At 38.8% G+C, this 19,583-nt stretch overlaps 2 protein-coding genes across 4 annotated transcripts in view; one reads left to right on the top strand and one right to left on the bottom strand.

Annotated features, from left to right (window-relative positions):
- Nucleotides 1–2,305, top strand: part of SERPINE2 (serpin family E member 2) — a 60,158-nt gene extending 57,853 nt beyond the window's left edge. For both annotated transcript variants that reach the window (XM_027590817.2, XM_027590816.2), the window contains one exon: nt 875–2,305. In XM_027590817.2, coding sequence (XP_027446618.1) covers nt 875–912 — 38 coding nt within the window. In that variant the 3' untranslated portion in view covers nt 913–2,305. The remainder of the gene's footprint in view (nt 1–874) is intronic.
- Nucleotides 2,306–10,048: 7,743 nt separating this feature from the next.
- MRPL44 (mitochondrial ribosomal protein L44) lies at nt 10,049–19,273 on the bottom strand. Of its 2 annotated transcripts, none has more exons than XM_027591167.2 (4): nt 19,040–19,273; nt 17,013–17,481; nt 12,999–13,177; nt 10,049–10,368 (listed from the first exon to the last, which is right to left on the bottom strand). In XM_027591167.2, exons 1-4 carry the CDS (start codon nt 19,216–19,218, stop codon nt 10,197–10,199), a joined length of 999 nt encoding a protein of 332 aa, XP_027446968.1. In that variant the 5' UTR covers nt 19,219–19,273; the 3' UTR covers nt 10,049–10,196. The 2 variants fall into 2 exon arrangements, with proteins under 2 accessions (XP_027446968.1, XP_027446969.1); XM_027591168.2 differs by lacking the exon at nt 10,049–10,368 and adding an exon at nt 11,012–11,582.
- Between the last annotated feature and the right edge of the window lie 310 nt (nt 19,274–19,583).

The following is a 19,583-nucleotide window of genomic DNA, read 5'->3' as shown; positions in this document are numbered from 1 at the left end:
TATGGAATCATAGTTAAATCCAACCTTGCTTCTCTTAATTCATCTCCCTTGTGTCAACGATTGCAAGCACTTTGAATAATAGAACCGCCCACCTTGAAGAGATAGGAAAACTACGGCTGTGTTTACAGGGTGTGATGGAATCTTTTAAACGCTGATTTTAGGTTTGTTGGTTGGTTTGTTTTTAACATAGAGCTCTGCAGCCCTTTCGGGGATTTATGACAGCTGTTGATTTTTTTGTCCACATTTTTGTAAATGCAGTGGTTAAATTTTATAAGAAATTACCTGTCCTCAACCTCTGTAAGCCCCGTCTATTGTTACCGCCGGAGAATTGTTAATTCGATAGATCTTGGCTCCCTAAGTCATGGGTTCAGAGTTGGCTCTGTCCTTTAGCTTCATCTTTAAAATACGGAAAACAGTAGTTCTTACCGCTTAGTACAATTATGAAGAATAAGTCAGATTGTCTTTGTGGAGAGCTTAACTAACACAAGCTTGTTCCTTAACCTTTTGTCTCATTGTATCTCTAATGTCATAATTTGTGTGCTTCTGCACCAAAGTCCAATATGGGAGCCTCCAGCCACACATGGTTATTTAACCTTAACTTTTAATAATTAAAATGAAATATAACTTAAAATTCAGTTTCTTAGTCAGACTAGCCATGTATCAAGGGCTCAACGGCCCCATGTGACTAGTGGCTACCATATCAGACAATGAAAATATAGACTGTTTCCATCACTGCAGAAAGTTCTATAGGATAGCACTGCTTGAGAACAATAGGTTAATCGCAGCCTAGGGACTATCCCTTAAATATGCTTTATATCTTAGTTTAAGAAATGTTTTTTATAGAGTTACACCTTGTTTCCTTCTAATCCTGTAGGTGCTGTCTTATTCATGGGTCAGATATACAAACCCTGAAGAGTGTACAAGAGAAACCATGCAAAGCAAAGGCTCCTTTGCGATGAAAACAAGACTCCTTTCCTACATCTTTCATAGTTCTGTTAAATATTTTTGTACATTACTTTCTTTTTCAAAACTAGTTCTTAGGAACAGAGACTCAGTGATGCAAGCATTTCTGTTCTGGGATATATATCAAAGGGAAAAAGGGGCAGGATGGCTGGAACACTGTACTGACGAATAGAAAGGCTTCAAAATGTCTAAAAAAAAATCCTTTAAACTACTGAGCTAACCCTCTTGAGTATTTACTGTCCAGTTCAGGAGTTTTGTTTTGTTTTGTTTACATGTGTGGCATTTCAGAAGAAATTGAATCAGTGTGACGGGGAAAAAAATAAATAAAATAAAAATTAAAAAAAAACCGCAACAACACATTTTATGATAGCTTTTACTTTTTTATGAAAAGAATATTATTGGCCTTTTTAATTCTTTTGTTTGGGTCCCATCCAAAGTCTTGATAGTAAGTATTATTTCGGGGGTAGAAATAGTGAAATCTCTAGCCTCTTTGAATGTCTTTGTCGTCGTCGTTTTCTATAATGCATGTATTCACTAAAATAAAGTCTAAAAAACGAATGTCTTGCTAGACAAGGTTTGCTGTTGTGCAGTGTGCCTGTCACTACTGGTCTGTACTCTTTGGATTTGCATTTTTGTATTTTGTACAAAGTAAAAAATAAAGTGTTATGAGTAGTAAAAAAAAAAAAAAGCCATTTCTCTGTGATTTGAAAATACAACAAAAGAAACGGAGCCTTTTAAAAATACTTTAACTTCTTCTACTAAACCTTTGCACTCAGGCAAGCAGCAGAAAACCCACGGCCCCTGGCTTTGTCCTCCTGTTTTCCTCTAGTGCTGGCAATCAGACACTGTCTGTTCCCTCCTTCACCACCTCTCAGCTTCCGAGTCCCTGCCTAGGAGGAGAGCAGGCGGCCCTGGGGCAATCCCAGCCCTCGTATCAGCAGTGGCTCCCTCAGGGCAGGATTCAGAATGTTCCCAGCAAAGAGTAGGGTTTTATAGCAAGTGCACACGGAAGGTGCTGGGTCCTGAGACACTTTGAACTCGGAGTGAACAGCGCATGTTACATTTTTGGTGATCGGCCGGAGTGTTTGTTTCCTGATAGGACAAGATGTTTTGTTTTGTTTTGTTTTGTTCTGTTTTTGGAGAACTGCTCACAATTCCAAGGTTACCATTTTTTATTTGCCTAGTTTGTTGTCATTGTTGCTTTACTAATTTCCTAACGGTTTGAGTCATCTAATATCAGAATGCTTTAAAATATGTATCAAAACTTAAAAACATTTCTTTTAAGACCCATGAGCTTGACTCGTCATTCTTTATACATTAAAACTTTACATCCAACACTCCAGCAATTTGCCATTTGTGATTCTTATTCGTCAAGTGGGCTGAGCTTTGCTGTTTGCAACTATTTAAGGATGGGTACTCGGGTTAGCCAAGAGAGAAAGGAAGGGGGGCGGGTAATTGCTTTCCTTAATGAAGAGTAAATGCCAGAAATTTATTTTGAAGGGTCAACACAGACTACCTGTACTCTAGCAAACATGCTAGTATAGTTATTAATGCCTTTTAGAGGCAGTTTTACTCATTTTCTGGTTTTCTGGTCCCATTCTGTTATATTATTGTTAATAGTTAAAATAGAAATAGTGTTAGCAGTGATCCAAGAATTATACACTCCATTTATTCATTTGTGTACCTACTGGGCACCAAGCATTAAGAGGTTCAGAGATAAATATGTCCTTTCCCCAAGTAAGGTAATCTTGAAAGGGAGAGCGTGAATTCTAGCTTGGCCAAATGTCTACCCTGTGTAAGTGTACTTACAAGATATGCAAGTAGGACCAAGTGGGCATTAGTCCAAGAAAGAAGCCTAAAAGTGGATACAGGGCCAAGACTAGATCCCTGAGCTCTTGGCTCCAGCAGTGCTCATTCCAGAAAAGACCAGGAGAGTTTGCTTTACTTCCCCCCTGCAACCCCGCCAAGTAGGCTCCACACCCATCGTGGAGCCCAGTGCAATCCTCAAACTCATGACCCTGAGATGAAGACCTGAGCTGTAAAGATCAAGAGCCGGACAACCAATGGACTGAGCCACCCAGGCACCCCAAGAGTTTGCTTTTCTAATATCACCTAGTAGAGTGGCCCTGTTACGTGTTACAGATAGTCTGCTCCCCCAAAATAGAAATTGGTCACATTTTACTGAGCACATTAAATTTTGAAGTATCTGGTCCCATTTCTGAATATTAGATAGTAAAGTTTCAAATTTATGATATAGAGAACTTGGAAGAATCTCATAGAGGAATCATAATATCAAGGTTCCTAGACTCTATTTCTTCTCTCTCTTTCACTTGATCTTCCCAGCTCATCTTTAGTGCTTTCTCACCCATCAGCACCCAGATTCTGACCTGACTCTGGTAGCCTCCAGAACTTGTTGATAATCTCTGGACGGGGGGAAAGTTCTTTTCAAATTATTACTGTTATATAATTCAACTTTTATCTTTCAATATACTTCAATGAGTCAATAGGCCTTGTCTTCAAAAAGATAAAATTTAGAAAAACTCCTTTATTTGAGGGAAACTGAGATAAATTTAAGATATGGCACTGCCACAAAAAATTGCAGACCTGTCATGAAAGATCACATTTGCTGTGATACTGTGACTTTTTTTAAAAATTTTATTTATTTGAGAGTATAAGGGGGGGTACATAGAGGGAGAGGGACAAGCTGACTCCCCACTAAGTGCAGAGCCACACGCGGGGCTCAATCCCAGGCCCCTGAGACCATGACCTGAGATGAAGTCAGAGGCTTAACTGAGCTACCCAGGGTGCCCCAATACTGTGATTGATAATAAGAGATATGTATTTGGTTTTCATCCCCATTTCTGGCACAGAGCTCCCCCAACCCTTGGAATTTACAAAGTGATAGAGAGCTTTTATGAAGATCTCTTGCGTTATCTTAATGGAGTAACTTTTGGCCAAACAAGGCAAGCATCCAGAGAGGCTGGGTCATGGAGGGAGCCCTTGAGGTTACAAGGCAACTACCTAATTCCAAGCCCTCACCTACATAAATGTGCATATTTCCACAGAAGGCAGACCTGCAGTAATCCGGACTGCCAGCCAGGGCTAGCTCTGGAGGGCCAACCAGGGTATCCTCCAAAGAGAGACACCTGGGAGCCTTGATAACTACAGAATGGAGGCTGGTTGCTAGGAGACCCAACCATGTGATTGGAGGGCTGAAACTTTCAGCTCCACCCCCACTGACCTCTGGGGAGGGGAGAAGAGCTGGAGGTGGAATCAATGGCCAATGGCCAAATGATTTAATTGACTACGTGTTTGTAATGAAGCCTCCATAAAAATCCAAAGGACAGGTTCAGAGAGCTTCCGGGTCAATGGGGATTTGTGTGAATGGTGCACTAGGATGGCAGGGAACCTCCTCGCCCTTCCCCAGACCCTGCCCTATGCATCTCTTCCATCTAGCTGTTCCTGAGTTATATCCTTTTATAAACCAGCAATCCAGGAAGTAAGATGTTTCTCTGAGTTCTGTGAGTTACTCTAGCAAGTTAATAGAACCCAAGGAGGGGGTCCTGGGAACCTCTCTGATTTATAGCCAAAGGGTCAGAAGTACAGGTGACAACCTGGGTGCCAATCAGCATCTGAAGTGGGGGTGTAGGGGAGGCAGCCTTGTGGGCCCGAGCCCCTAACGGGTGAGGGTGAGATGGGATACTCCCTCTCAGCAGCTGGTATTAGATTTGAATTGAATTGTAGGATATCCAGCTGGTGTCTGAGTATTGGTGATGCGGGGGGAAATCCCCATACATTGGAATTGGGTGTCAGAATCTTTATTTGCTATGTATGTTATGAGCAAACAATTTATCATATAGATTAGATGTCACGTTGAGTTTGGGTAGGAGACAGGCTGCAATTTTCCTAAAGTAACAAAATGGTAGACCTATGGAACCGAGGCCAACAATCAGTAAAATCACTCTTTTGACACTTCATGAAATGAGGATTTTCCATTTTGCCCGAGACACAATGGAAAAAAAGAGTAGGCACTGACCCAAATAAGTTGAAAGCTCTGTCTTATTGGCCTTTGAATCTTTGTCCTAAAAAGTTGATGACAAGTAACTTGGAAAAAATGCCAATCATAAGACACAAGGGAGTGACTTTTGTCCCAGTAACTCTTTGTTTTTCTGAAAGTGAAAAACCGAATGACCCGTGAGTTCCACATTAAGGGGTCTAAGAAATTGAAGTGAGTGGAGCAGGGATTTGCTCTGAGCCAGCAGAGTGGCAAACACCACTTCTTAGGACTGGTCATCGGTGGCTGCCTGGGGAGAGGAGCAGACCAAGTTAACTAACTGGTGGAGGACTTCTCTGTCCTTGGCCTCCCATGACCGCTGAAAGACCCTGTGTCCCTCAAGAGTCCACTTCAGGCCACCCAAGAGTGGAAGACGCCACTGGCTATAAAGCCCGTTTCTTCTGATTATTCCCCAACTGTCCCTTTGACCCTCTCCCAGATCTTGAAGAAAAAAGGAGACAGATGTGATTTAAAAGGAGAAATTTGCTAAATGAGAAATCACTGTTTTATATGATAGCAGGTACATTATTAGTGTTTGCAGATTAAATTATTGAATAGGAGGTACCAAAATGGAAGTGAATTTTTAAATTTCTCAGCGCTATACCTCCTTCATCTGAAGTTTCTAATCCCTTTACCAAAGGTAAAGAGAAGGGTAGTAGGCCTTTGCACTTGTCCCTCATAGACAAGGGAATAATGCGAGTACCCACAGCTCAGTCCCAGAGGCAGGTTGTCAGGAGCCCCAGACACATCATTGTCAGGTTGGTTAATCTGAGGATGATCAGCTGATTTTATTTTACTGTATTTGTCTTATTAACTCTATTGCCTACTGATAAATATCTCTGGCCCTGACTGATTTGTTGTCTTGCTGGGTAGACACTGATCAATAACGTACATAGAGGAAGTGTCTTCGGAAAGTCAGGCAATTGCTCTGATTAGAAATATTCTTCTCTAGCACTCCATGACCTCATTACTCATCTCTTCTGCAAAACTCATTAGAACAAACTCATTAGTTCATTTGACGATTTTAATATATAACAGATGTGGTAAAAATGTATTCTGCAAATAATGGAGTTCTTCCTCAGTTGAAGGGGGAATACGTTAATGTTTTTAAATTTCTTAATTGCTTTTCTCTCAGAAATTTCTCTTAAAACTATTAGTCTTCTGTTGTGAGTGAGCATTAACAGGCACCCAGATAACTGAACGAGAATAAATGAGTGTTAGTGGAAAGCACAGCCACTAAGATCAAAACTGCTTTTTTTCCAGGAGCATGTGTGCTTGTGATTATAATTTTTGATTGCATGAATTTTCTCCTGAAAAAAAAAAAAGCAAAACAAAAAAACAAAAAAAAACTTGTTCTTAGTTTGCAAGATGGGATTTAATCTAACAGTCATTCTTTGGTATTCTACAGATAGAACCATGGCTTCCAGGTGCTCTGATAGCCAACCAAAGTTATAAGCCTCAGCTCTGGGTCTTTTGGGATGATGGTAGACAGGCTTTACACATTAGATTTGGACCTGACACCAGGGTTAACTGAAGGGAAGAGAAAACCAAGTGGGCTTAGGCATACACACGTTACTTGCCTACTACCAGCAGGGCCTCCTCAGTGGGCGCCCCTCAGCCAGGGAGAGTTGTGAGCTGGTCCCCCACATGGGAAGAATGTCCACATCTGGTTTCATAAAGATGCACAGTAAGAGTCCCTTGAGTCTGCAGGGCATCTTCTCCTGCCACAAAAAAAGGGAAGAATAGGAAGAAGGGGCCATAGTTTTATCTATGGCAACCCTACAACTTTCCCTATTTTCAGGAAATATGAAAGAACTCAAACATTCATACCTTGGCATCATAGGTGAATTGTTCATGTATCAAACTCTGAACACCCTAAGGGACAAGGTGAGCTAGTTTCTACAATCACGTTCATGGGATATTAGAGTTCTGAGAGGCCTTGAAAAGTCAGTTTTCACTGTAATCCTTTGCTTTATCCATCTCTCCTTCCTGTAGAGGGAGAAAAGTGTTCCCCACAATGGGCACTTTGCATACTACTTAACTATGAAGTAGGATTACCACACCACCTTGTGGCCAAAGTCTAAAAAATGGGAACACACACAAAAACAGCCCCTATTTGTTCCATTCTTACTTGGAAGGTAGAGTTTCTAGTAATAGTTCACTTTCTCATGACCACATAAAACACTTTTTGAGAATGCTGTTCCCTGTTTTATATATGCATATCATAAAAACAGTATGGACTGAAAAGAATAAGGCTTATGTAATTGAGTCTGTAGACCTCAATCATGCATTTTTGGCTCAATGTTACACTTTGGGCTTAGGGAACTAGCCAGTGAGAAATGGTGGGAAAGGATATCAGAATTTCAAAGTAAATGACTTTAACATCTTTCAATGGTGCCAGGCCAAGCTCAAGTATTAGTGCTACTGTATTTCTCCAACTTCCTTATGGTCATGTCTTCTCCACATGAATTAGACAGTCAAAAAGGCAGTGTTCCACATGGTCACTGAATGCTCTTGGTCACACACTCCGTTGACAACATTCTCACACCTATGTTCCTCTTACCCACATATCAAATTTACACAGTAATTATTGGTTCTTTTTTTTTTTAAGATTTTATTTATTTGACAGAGAGAGACACAGCGAGAGCAGGAACACAAGCAAGGGGGAGTAGGAGAGTTCTGGAGAAGCAGGCTTCCTGCTGAGCAGGGAGCCCGATGCGGGGCTCGATCCCAGAACCTTGGGATCATGACCTGAGACGAACGCAGACACATAATGACTGAGCCACCCAGGTGCCCCTTGTATTTATTGGTTCTTACATGGCAAATTAAAGTTCTCTAGAGGTTGGTTCCAAGTATCAAGGAATTTCATATGGAACTGCAAAAATGTGTTTTATTTTCTACCTTCCAGCCCATCATAGTTTAGTGGGTGCCTTTTAAAAGTACAACTTAAATTCAGAGAAGACTTTACTTAGAAATGTTCGTTGAAATCACAACATTCTTCCTAAGCGATTTGGATCTCTCTACTTGCAAAGTAGATTTTATGAACTAGAGCTAGATTTGTCCCACATGTATATCTAAAAGCATTCAAGGTTCAGAAGCTCAAAAACCAAAGAATGAGGGTAGTTCCCCTCCAACATTGTAGGATAAGGTCCTGCAAAATGCCCTGAACAGAAATTTGGGGATCACATTATCAGCGCTACTTATGGGGGAAATGAAGGACTACTAACTTTGCAACTGAATTCTCCAAAGACCCTTGGAAAAAATGTCCACCTAAAATAAAATTAGAGAATATTCTAGCTAAACCTGACATTTTGCATATACTGGATGAGTAAGTGGTTGGAGGACATTTACTGTCTTTTGCTTCTCAGAAACTTTCTATGATCTCTCTTCTCTGGTGTCCAGGAGATGCTTATCAAGTTTACTTGTGGATGACACACCTAAGTGTGGCGCTTTTTACTACTGGGTTTGGCCCTCTATCCCTGGGTTCAAGTATTAGGAGTTTCTCAAAAGAAAGGTGAAATTATTTAACCTACCAATTTGGCCAATTAAGTAGTTCTCAAACTTCCCCCTCTGAAAACAGCCTCTGCTTTACCTGTCGTGGCTGAAAGCCCCCTTACATACGACAAAACTCCCACTTCTCTGACCAGTCTCAGGAAAGGGGTTTCAAAGGTCCCCTTTATCCTCTTTTATAAAAAGATTTTATGGCAAGCCTTTTGCCTCCTTGCCTCCGAGAAAGCAAGATGGTCACCAGCAGCTCTATGGGAACCACGAAAACTCAGCCAGGGATCTTGTTCTGATCTGGAAATATGGCCCCCATGTGTGCCACCAGAGTCTCCATCAGTAAAAGGATGCAGGCTTCAGGAAGTTGGATTAACCATTCCCTGAATGGTTCATGCAAGATATCTACCTTAATGCTAGCTCTTTGAACATAAAAATATTTCAATTAAAAAAAAAGACTTTATGGCAAAAGTGCTGTCAGGTGTTTTTTCTTTTTTAGATTTTTTTAAATTTTTATTTACGTATTTTTTTTTAATTTTATCCATTTATTCGTTAGAGAGAGAGAGAGCAGGATGAGCGGCAGGCAGAGGGAGAAGCAGGCTCCCCACTGAGCAATGAGCCTGATGTGGGACTCGATCCCAGAACCCTGGGATCACGACCTGAGCCGAAGGCAGATGCTTAACCGACTGAACCACCTAGGCGTCCCAGTGCTGTCAGTTTTAACATTTCTATTCTCAACTCCCAAGTCCCACTTTTCTTGTTAACGCCTGAGAGTGACTACTGACAAATTCAAACTAAAAACTACCACTATTGCCAAAGAGCTAAAAAGAAACAAAGACACAAAGAATTTGCAGTTGGAGGATTACTGAATTCAACACGACTGAAGAACCAGAAGGACATACTCTTAAGGTCTGTCCTCTAGAAACTGAATGTTACAGTAAAATACTTAAAACAGTGTTTGGTACACAGTGGCTATGATTATGATTATGGAATACTAAATTGATAAATATATGCCTTATTTTTCCATTAAGATTGATATATATTTTTCAGTTAGCTGCTTGTGACTTTCTTTTAAAAGCATAAACTTTATCTTTTTTGTTATTTGTTTTATAGAAATTGAATAACTATGAGATGAATTAGTATACAGAATTTCAAACCTAGACAGAATCTAGGGGTCATGTAAATACCCATCTAACTGTGATAAACTGCACTTTTACATTTCTAAAGGTTAAGAGCTATTACTATTTTAGCTAAAATCCTATTAAAGGGACAAAGTTCACCAACCTGGGTATATCAAATTAAACTACAATAAAATCTTTAGAGAAAGAGTGACTTTTTTACTGGTATGAAAGTTCACGTAAAACACATATGTAAATTATGGTGATACCTCAAAGCTAGCCGGGAATAAAATAGACCTAACTATACATGTTAAATAAAATAATAAAATCAAGGACTTTAGAAAAAACTTACTGGAAAAACATCCAAAAAAAAGACTTTTGACAAAACAAAAAAGAAAAAGAAAAAACTCAATGACCTGATAAATATCTGTTTAATTTTAGGAACTCATTATGAGAAATAAGACCTATTTCTTTACAATTTGAAAAATGTCCAGCTTTGAACATCTTTGACATTTATCTCATTCTCTGGCTCACAAATTTCAGGTTGCCACAATTTTGGCAGGTTAGCTGGCAGTGATAGCCTTTTCTGCTCTTAAATTCTCTTTGGGCTTGGAATAGTCCCAGGGCCGTCTGTTCTCAGTGAACCCATAGAGTTTCCTAAGTGCCACTCGAGCCGCTTCTTCTTCTGCAACCAGCACTGTTTCCCCAGGTCCTTCTGCAATCAACTTCTTATCACTAGAAAAAAACCAAGAGTAGTCTGAAATTACCCGTGATAAGACACAGTCCACAAATGGGTTATGGTTTCTATATCTTGTTTTGGCAATGATATCTACCAGAAGTAACACAAGAGCTTTGGATATAGTATCTTTTGAAAATTAACTAGTTTTGTTGCAAATTCATTATATATAGTTAGAAAAGAAATACTTACATTTCCATAGAAATATAAACTCACTAGGTCCAATATTTTTCAAATCAAAAAACCAAGGCACATCCAAGTAAGTATGGGTTTGTTCTGTTATTGTTGTTGATGGAAGAATTTAAAGAATATATAAAAATCTTGCTATAATATAAAGCCTGAAACTATTAAAAATATTCATGGAAACTATAACTACATTATATTTAATTCATCTTAAATCTGTGATATGAGGAAAAATTTTATGGAAAAAAATTGTGCCTTTCTGGTTTCTCATCTAAACTTTAAAATAAACGAGAAATCAGTTCTGTATTTTAAATTAAGAGCTTTAGATCTTTAAAACTTGCTAAGATTTACATTTTTTTTTTAAAGATTTTATTTATTTATTTGAGAGAGAGAGAATGAGAGCCAGAGAGCACGAGACGGAAGAGGGTCAGAGGGAGAAGCAGACTCCCTGCTGGGCAGGGAGACCGATGTGGGACTTGATCCCAGGACTCCAGGATCATGACCTGAGCCGAAGGCAGTCGCTTAACCAACTGAGCCACCCAGGCGCCCTAAAACATTATTTTATATATTATAATCCGCTCTTATTCCCAGAAGATACTGAGGTAGCAGTGAACACTTAAGGTTATCGGTGTTCTAAGTAAAGCCAAATTAAACAAAAATGGGTATTCCTGTTTTAATGATATTTCTATTACAATAACTAGCAAACTCTTCTCCAAAAATGTAAAACTGTTCCCACAGGGAGGAAAGGATGTGCACTGAACAAGTGTGGTATGGATGTGCTACTTCTCAATTACATTTAAGTACTTCCAAGAAATTTCCTGACCCCAAACTTTACCTATCCAACTAAAAGAAGCATCTCTGAAAATCTCATAAACAGCAACTTCACTTAGTAGCTCAGATTTAATATAAGTTGACTTGAAAGCCAAGGAAGAATAGAATCAAATTAAAGAAAAATGAGCAAAACTACACAGGAAAAAAAAAAAACCAATATGGAAGGAATGTGCTAAGAATCATTTTCCGTGGCAGTAATCTGAAATGAAACAAAATTAATCATATAGGTTAAACTTCACAGTAATAATTCTACACATACATATCTGTAATGGTATGGAATAGAGAAAATCATCTAAGTGAATTTCAAAAAGCACAAGATGTATATCATGTTTCTAGTCCAGTGATGGTCTTAGTGTATCACTGATCATTTTTTAAAATACCATTATGTAAAATCTAGGAAAAATTAAATAATTCTACTACCCAGTGACAACCACTGTTAGTAATAGGGCAAACTGCTTCATTTAAAAATAAGAGAGCATTCTTCAAAATTTCCGTAAGTCACTAAAAATCCTTACCAACATCACCAGTCCTAGATGTACTATGTTCTGTCATGTGCATTTATTATTTCCCTCTTACTGGATACCAAAGTTATTTCTAATTTTCTAACTGAAAAAATGCTATTAGTTCAACAACTGTTTACTGACTACCACGTCCTAAAAACTGTTCTGGGTATGGGGTACAAAGAGTGAACAAATGAACATCTTTGTTTACACATTTTTGATGTAACCTGGAGACACACACCCAAAGTGAGAATACCAAATCAAAGGACATGAAGAATTTAAAGACTCTTGGCATTTGGTCAAAATTACTGACAGAAATACTATACCACTCTTTTCTTCTATTAGGAATATATGAACTGCAGATAAAGGATGTGTTTAAGACTAACCAAGCTAATAAGCAAAAGAGTACCTCGTTATTTTGCTTTGCATTTCAATTAAAACTGAAGTTGAAACGTTTTATAACATTGTCTATTTTCTCCTTTGTGATGTCCTTCCATTGCCTTTAACCTATAAAATCCTACATCATATAAAGATCAGAAAAATACTGACCTAAATTTTAACCACGTTTCTTAAATATTCAATCAGTGTGAGGCAAGCCAACTGTTTACTAACAAAAAACTAAAACAGTCTCAATGTGGGCTGATTTATATATTTTGATGGACAACTAACTAAGCCCTTCCTTTTCCAGTCCTAGGCTCAGCTGAAGCTGTTACAAGTGTGGATTAGGGATAAATCTCTAACACTTAATGAATCAGAACTTTTATTTGTCTACAGAAATGTTTAGGTTAACAGGAAATTCTCACTCATTGAAATGAATGGATTCTACAATGTATAGTTGGTTAACAAAAGCTACTACTATCAAACCACAGATTATTTACCTTCCCCTAAGACTGACCAGCAGAAAAGGAAGCAGTACATAGATAATCATGGGAATGAGATTTTTTTAAATCTGCTAATGCAATTAGAGCTTATATTAAGGAATTGTGAAAGGTCAGTTGTTAAAGCTTCCAATCAATGCTATGAAGTCAAGATTAAAATTTTACTAACCATAAAATCTTTCAAATAAATAAATAAGTAAATATAAATAAATAAAAAATAAATAAAATTTTACTAACCAGTATAAGCCAACAAAAAACACAGGCAAAGCTGTGGTGCTTCCAGACTGCCTGGTAAGTCTAGATTCAGGAGCTGAAATATTCCTTTTCTTCAGTTCTTCTACCAGTAGCCCCATGGGATTTATTATCTTCCAAATCTCAAAGAGTTCTTTTCCAGTCATCTGAGTAATTAAGAAGTCCTGCATATAAAAATACAATTTATACATTTAAAGCCATATAAAAAAAATAAGGACCATATTCAAAGTACACTTTTAACAGAATTTAAAAACTTAATGGGGATTGAAAAAGACAATATTATTCCTTTTCATGTCCATACAGTTTTTCATGTAAGTTTTATTACAAAAATCATAGTTGTTGCAGATGACATGATACACTGGCAAGAGTACTCAAAAGATTCCACCAAAAAGTTGCTAGAACTGATAAACGAGTTCAGTAAAGTCTCAGGACACAAAATCAACGTCCAGAAATCTGTTGCATTTTTACATACCAATAATGAAGGAGCGAAAGAGAAATCAAGAGATAGATCCCATTTACAACTGCACCAAAACCCGTAAGACGATCTAGGAATAAGCTTACCAAAGAGTTAAAAGATCTGTACTCTGAAAACTACAGAACACTTATGAAAGAAATTGAAGATGACACAAAGAAATGGAAAAACATTCTATGTTCATGGATTGGAAGATCAAATACTGTTAAAATGTCTCTACTACCCAAAACAATCTATATTCAATGCAATTCCTATCAAAATACCACCAGCATTTTTCACAGAACAATCCTAAAATTTATATGGAACCACAAAAGACCCCAAATAGCCAAAGCAATTTTGAAAAAGAAAAGCAAAACTGGAGGCATCACAATTCTGGATGTCAAGTTATATTACAAAGCTGTAGTGATCAAGACAGTATGGTACTGGGGCACCTGGGTGGCACAGTGGGTTAAGCATCCAACTCTTGATTTCAGCTCAGGTCATGATCTCAGGATTGTGAGATCAAGCCCAGTGTCAGGCTCTTTGCTGGGCGTGGAGCCTGCTTAAGATTATCTCTCTTTTAGGGGCGCCTGGGTGGCTCAGTGGTTGGGCGTGTGCCTTCGGCTCGGGTCATGATCCCAGGGTCCTGGGATCGAGCCCCGCATCGGGCTCCCTGCCCTGCGGGAAGCCTGCTTCTCCCTCTCCCACTCCCCCTGCTTGTGTTCCCTCTCTCGCTGTGTCTCTGTCAAATAAATAAATAAAATATTAAAAAAAAGAGATTATCTTTCTCCCCGCTGCCCCTCCCCATCCCAAAAATAAAATATTAATGAAATAAACACATAAATAACTTAAAAAAAAAAACACAACAGCATGGTACTGGCACAAAAACACACACAGATCCATGGAACAGAATAGAAAACTCAGAAATGGACCAACAACTATATGGTCAACTCATCTTCAACAAAGCAGGAAAAGAATATCCACTGGAAAAAAGATGGTTTCTTCAACAAATGGTGTTAGGAAAACTGGACAGCAATATGTGAAAGAATGAAACTGGACCACTTTCTTACACCATCCACAAAAATAAATTCAAAATGGATGAAAGACCTAAATGTGAGACAGGAAACCATCAAAATCCTAGAACAGAACACAGGCAGCAACCTCGACATAGGCTATAGCAACTTCTTACTAGACACATCTCCGGAGGCAAGGGAAACAAAAGCAAAAATGAACTACTGGGACTTCATCAAGACAAAAAGCTTCTGCACAACAAAGGAAACAATCAACAAAACTAAAAGGCAACCTTCAGAATGGGAGAAGATACTTGCAAATGACATATCTGAAAAGGGTTAGCATCCAGAATCTATAACGAACTTATCAAACTCAACACACAAAAAACAAATAATCCAGTTAAGAAATGGGCAGAACACATGAATAGGCATTTTTCCAGAGAAGACATACAGACACATGAAGGCCAACAGACACATGAAAATATGCTCAACATTACCCATCATCAAGGAAATACAAATCAAAACTATGAGATACCACCTCTCAACATTCAGAATGGCTAAAATTAACAACACAGGAAACAACAGAAGTTGGCGAGGATTCCCACTGTTGGTGGGAATGCAAACTGGTGCGGCCACTCTGGAGAACAGTTTGGAAGTTCCTCAAAAAGTTAAAAATAGAACTACCCCATGATTTAGCAATTACACTACTAGGTATTTAACCAAACCAAAAATACTGATTCGAAGGGACACATGCATCCCAACATTTATAGTATCATCAACAGTAGCCAAATTATGGAAAGAGCCCAAATGTCCATCAACTGATGAATAAAGTGGTATACACACACACACACAATGGAATATTACTCAGCCATAAAAAAGAATGAAATCTTGCCATTTGCAATCACATGGATGGAGCCAGAGAGTATTATGTTAAGCAAAATAAGTCAGAAAAAGAAATACAAAATGATTTCACTCATATGTGTAATTTAAGAAATGAAAAACAGATGAACTTGGGGGGGAAAAGAGAGAGGCAAACCGTAAAACAGACTCTTTAACTACAGAGAGTTAACAGGGCTGCTGGAGGGGAGTTAGGCAAGGGGGTAGGTTAAATGGGTGATGGGTATTAAGGAGTACACTTGTTGTGATGGGCAGTATGTGTTATATGTAAGTGATAAATCACTAAATTCTACTCCTGAAACTAATATTACACTAAATGTTAACTAAATGGAATTTAAATAAAAACTTGAAAAAAAAACCCAAAATTCATAGTTGAAGGTAAAATCTTATAACTAAGAAATATGCTTTTATCAGTAAGAAAAATATTTTTAAAACAAATGAATTCATGAATAAATAGTAGTAACTTCTGGCAGAAACTCCTATAAAAAAAGTACTATGGGCCTCCAGATAATAGTACTTCACTATTGAAATTCATGATTTAAAAAAAATCATTTAAATAATTTCACATTGTCTTTTAAAACTCTTTAAGACTTGATAATATTTTCAATTTGTAAGACTAAGAAAATGGAAAAATTATGAACATTCAAAGCAGAATTCATATGCCAATAAAAAACATTACCAATGTTGACAGAAAATATGGGAACATGAATTTTCACAATATATTGCAATTAACTTGTGTTAACAAACACAGTATAAAATAAAGGATGGGTAAATGGGGACATGAGGGGAGAATGTTAAAAAGAAAAATAACAGTTCACAAAATAGTTAATTTCATTATAACACTTGCCCAAGCACTAGAACTCTAGTTCAGTTTTGTTAATAAAAAATATTTATCACCTGAAACTAATATAACACTGTATATTAATTATACTGAATTAAAAAAAATTTTTTTTAATTTATTAAGTCCTCATTAGGGGATTTTCAATCTTTTAATGTACAGATATAGTTGCCTTATGAGACACATGGTTACTTACACCTATGAATGAATCCCTGGATTATTTGCAATATAGAATAACCAACTGTAGGGTGAAGGAAAAACAATTTGAATGCCTAAGGTATTGGTAGGAATATAAAAAGAAATCTAGATTTTTTTGGTGATCACATATGCCTATTTTTTTCCCTATAGGTTTCTGGTCCTAATAGTTTATTATTAGAACTTTCAGTGGGAGTGGAGCTTGAATATTCTAATCCCATTTCCCAGAACAGGGAGATAGTATGAAGTATGTTTCTAAAATGCACATATGGGGGTGCCCGGGTGGTGCAGTCGGTTAAGCCTCCAACTCTTGGTTTTGGTTCAGGTTGTAATATCAGGGTCGTGAGATCGGGCTCTGCACCAGGCTCCACACTTGGCGCAGTCTGCTTAGGACTCTCTTCCACTCCCTCTGCCTGCCCCCATGTGCACACATGCATGTGCTTGCTCTCTCTCCCAAATAAATAAATAAATCTTAAAAAAAGAAGCTTTCTGAGAAAAATTCACAGATCACCTTCTAAGATCATATAACAAAGAAACGAATTACAAAAAAAGTTTTCGTTCTTTCCACCTCAAGCAGGTCCCAGCGTGTGCAATTAAGCATTACCTACCCTGATGAAAAGAGCGGTCCTCTCAGGGCCACTGCTCTGTAGCAGGGCTCCAATCACTGCAAAGAAAGTCTGCTGTAAAACAGGCGGGGGGACTGGAAATTCTGCACTCAGTGTCAACTGCTCCACAGCCAAGTTTCTGGCCACGTGACACACCACTTCCTCACCGGTGAGAAAGTCAACAAGACTTTTAATGCCTTCAGTAGGCAAGTCTGGGTGTGCATCCTCAAAAAACTGTGTGAGACAAGTTTTTGAAAAAGATGTCCCTTGTTCAGAGAGTTCTTGATTATCTTTAAGATTCAGAAGAACAGCTTCTTTCTCTATTCCAAGGTTTTGGCGCTTGGCCTCCTCACTTTTAATATAGCAGCTATTAACAAATGCAGTTTTGAGAAGATCTAAGGAAAAGGTTTCCTGTAACCGATGTCCAAATGCTTGTATTTCAGCATGGTAATCCCAGTTGGGCTTCTCTGAACTGAAAATGAAAAACAGAAGACAGTAAGAGATGGTAAAAAGAACAAGACGTTACAATAACACAAAAACTTTAATTGTCATACAATTTTATTGATTATGTAAAGGAAATTAAAAAAGACTGAGTTTCACTTTAACACCACGGTTTGATTTTCTCAAAGTTAAAATTTAAGTCAGATGATAACTTGCGGTTCTTTGCTATATTCACTGGTGGATTCATTTTCCCTTTGAGCCAACTGCCACATTAAAGTTCTTCAACATCAGAGACTAAGCCATTACCCTACCTTTTAGATTCTTTACTTCTGCTATAACCATGGAATTATGCTTTATACCTAGGTATGAAATAGGAGTTATAATTTCACAGGTTCAAGCTCTAAACAAGAAGTACGCTATATTTATCTCTTATTTTATTAAGTGTTAAAAACACCCATTTAAGTTAGCATCTAAATAATCTAGTATCATTACAAGTAGATTAAAAGTTCGTAATCATTCCCAAGAATGGCTAAAAGGTCTTTTTAAAAAGAGACAATAAATCCAAATAAAACCCTTTTAAGTAAAAATGGATAGGAAAATATAAAGATCCTGGTTGTAAGTCATAAAATGTATGTTAACCTATATAATCCTTAGTTTCTTCCAACTATAAAAGCCAAAAGTGACTAACCTCACAATAATCAAAGAAACGTGAATTAAGAGATACTATTTTCTGCCTATTAGGAAAATAATATTGTTTTGAAAGAGTATAGGAATATGAACAAGTATATTCCTAAGGACAGATGTATAAATTGGTTCAATTTTGGGGGGTAATATTAAAGTAGCTATCAAAGTTTCATACTAAATTTCCCAAGGAGTAATAACTTCAAAGCTAATCACTCTTCCATCGGTTATAACAGCAATAATATGGAACTCAAATGCCTACGAATGGAGTCAAAAGAATGAGATGCATCTATTTTACATCGCCACGACTACAAGTAGTCAGAGTCACATTATTAGAGAAAAAGATTCAAGACCTCAGGTATAGTAGATCTCATGTGGAGCTATAAAGATGTCTTTCTCTGCCAGACTACTGGACTTCTTTGCCAAGCTACCGCCAGACACTACTGGAACAAGATTAAGAAGAAACAAGATTAACTGGGGCAAAAAACCTAAAGCTCAACTGTTTTCCTTTTATTCTGGCAAACGGACTGATAGTTGCATATACTTAATTTTGCTCTTGCGATGCTGTGGAATGCTTTCTCCCCTCTTATCTCTCTTTCCCAAGAATTCTCAGCCATTACAACAGAGAGACTGCAACCCCAAGCCCACATAAAGGTTAGCCTCAGCAGGCCTCATTTCTCAAAACTCAGCTGATAGGCTCTAAATAAGAGTTCCCAGGCGTCGGGGGTAGACCCGTGTTCCACCCCGAGGCAGAAATCTATTCCCTGTGCCCACGCGTCCAAGTTCCACCGGTGTCTCTACCGCAAACCTCCTAAGCTCAAGCCAGGCGCGCTTTAGCGAGGAGCAACCCTCCCAGCCGCCGCCGGGTCCTCGACCCCCACCCCGACCCCTTCCGAGGCGGCTCCTACCGGCGCACGGGCGGCGGCGGGCACCGGAGCAGACGCCACCGCTCTAACTCCTTCTGGAAGCGGAAGGCGGCGCGGAATCCCTTCTTCACGCCCCGAACTGGCGGGACGGGAGTCGGGGCGGCCGGCGCCAGGAGGCGGCGAGGCCCCAGCAAAAGCAGTCTCCCCAGGCCGGATGCCATTACAGGGGAAAAAAAAAAAAAAAAAAAAAAAGCAATGGAGGACGGAAGGAAGAAAGTCGGACCAGTGGCGCGGTAACCCAGTCCCCCCCGGAAGTGGGCGAACTGAGCGAGGCCGGGGCGGGACTAGTACGCGGGGGGCGGGACTAGTAGCGGGTAGGGGGGGGGGGGCGGCTGCTGTTGAGTTTTACTGCGCATGCGTGAGCTCTGTTTCCTGCCCACCTAGGGATTACTCTGGGGTGAGTCAGGACTGTGGGACCTTTGGATCCGGAAATGTGTGGAAGAACTTGCTTCACCCTCAGTTGCTTTCTTGTTCTTTGCTTTCTCATTAGCGTAAAAACCTGTTTCACTCTCAGTCTAAAGAAAAC

This window comes from Zalophus californianus, chromosome 3 (genome assembly GCF_009762305.2).
Source record: "Zalophus californianus isolate mZalCal1 chromosome 3, mZalCal1.pri.v2, whole genome shotgun sequence".
NCBI classification, from domain to species: Eukaryota; Metazoa; Chordata; class Mammalia; order Carnivora; family Otariidae; genus Zalophus; species Zalophus californianus.
The sequence above is the reverse complement of the archived record's forward strand: the minus strand, read 5'-3'. Positions and strand labels throughout refer to the sequence as shown.

Excerpts from the sequence above, each read along its gene's own strand:
- MRPL44 (XM_027591167.2), bottom strand. The coding sequence starts at position 19,218 with ATGGCATCCGGCCTGGGGAGACTGCTTTTGCTGGGGCCTCGCCGCCTC. Across the intron at positions 17,482-19,039 it reads CCGCCGCCGCCCGTGCGCCG|TTCAGAGAAGCCCAACTGGG; the intron begins GTAGGAGCCGCC and ends TTTCATTTTCAG. Across the intron at positions 13,178-17,012 it reads GGACCGCTCTTTTCATCAGG|GACTTCTTAATTACTCAGAT; the intron begins GTAGGTAATGCT and ends TTTTATATGCAG.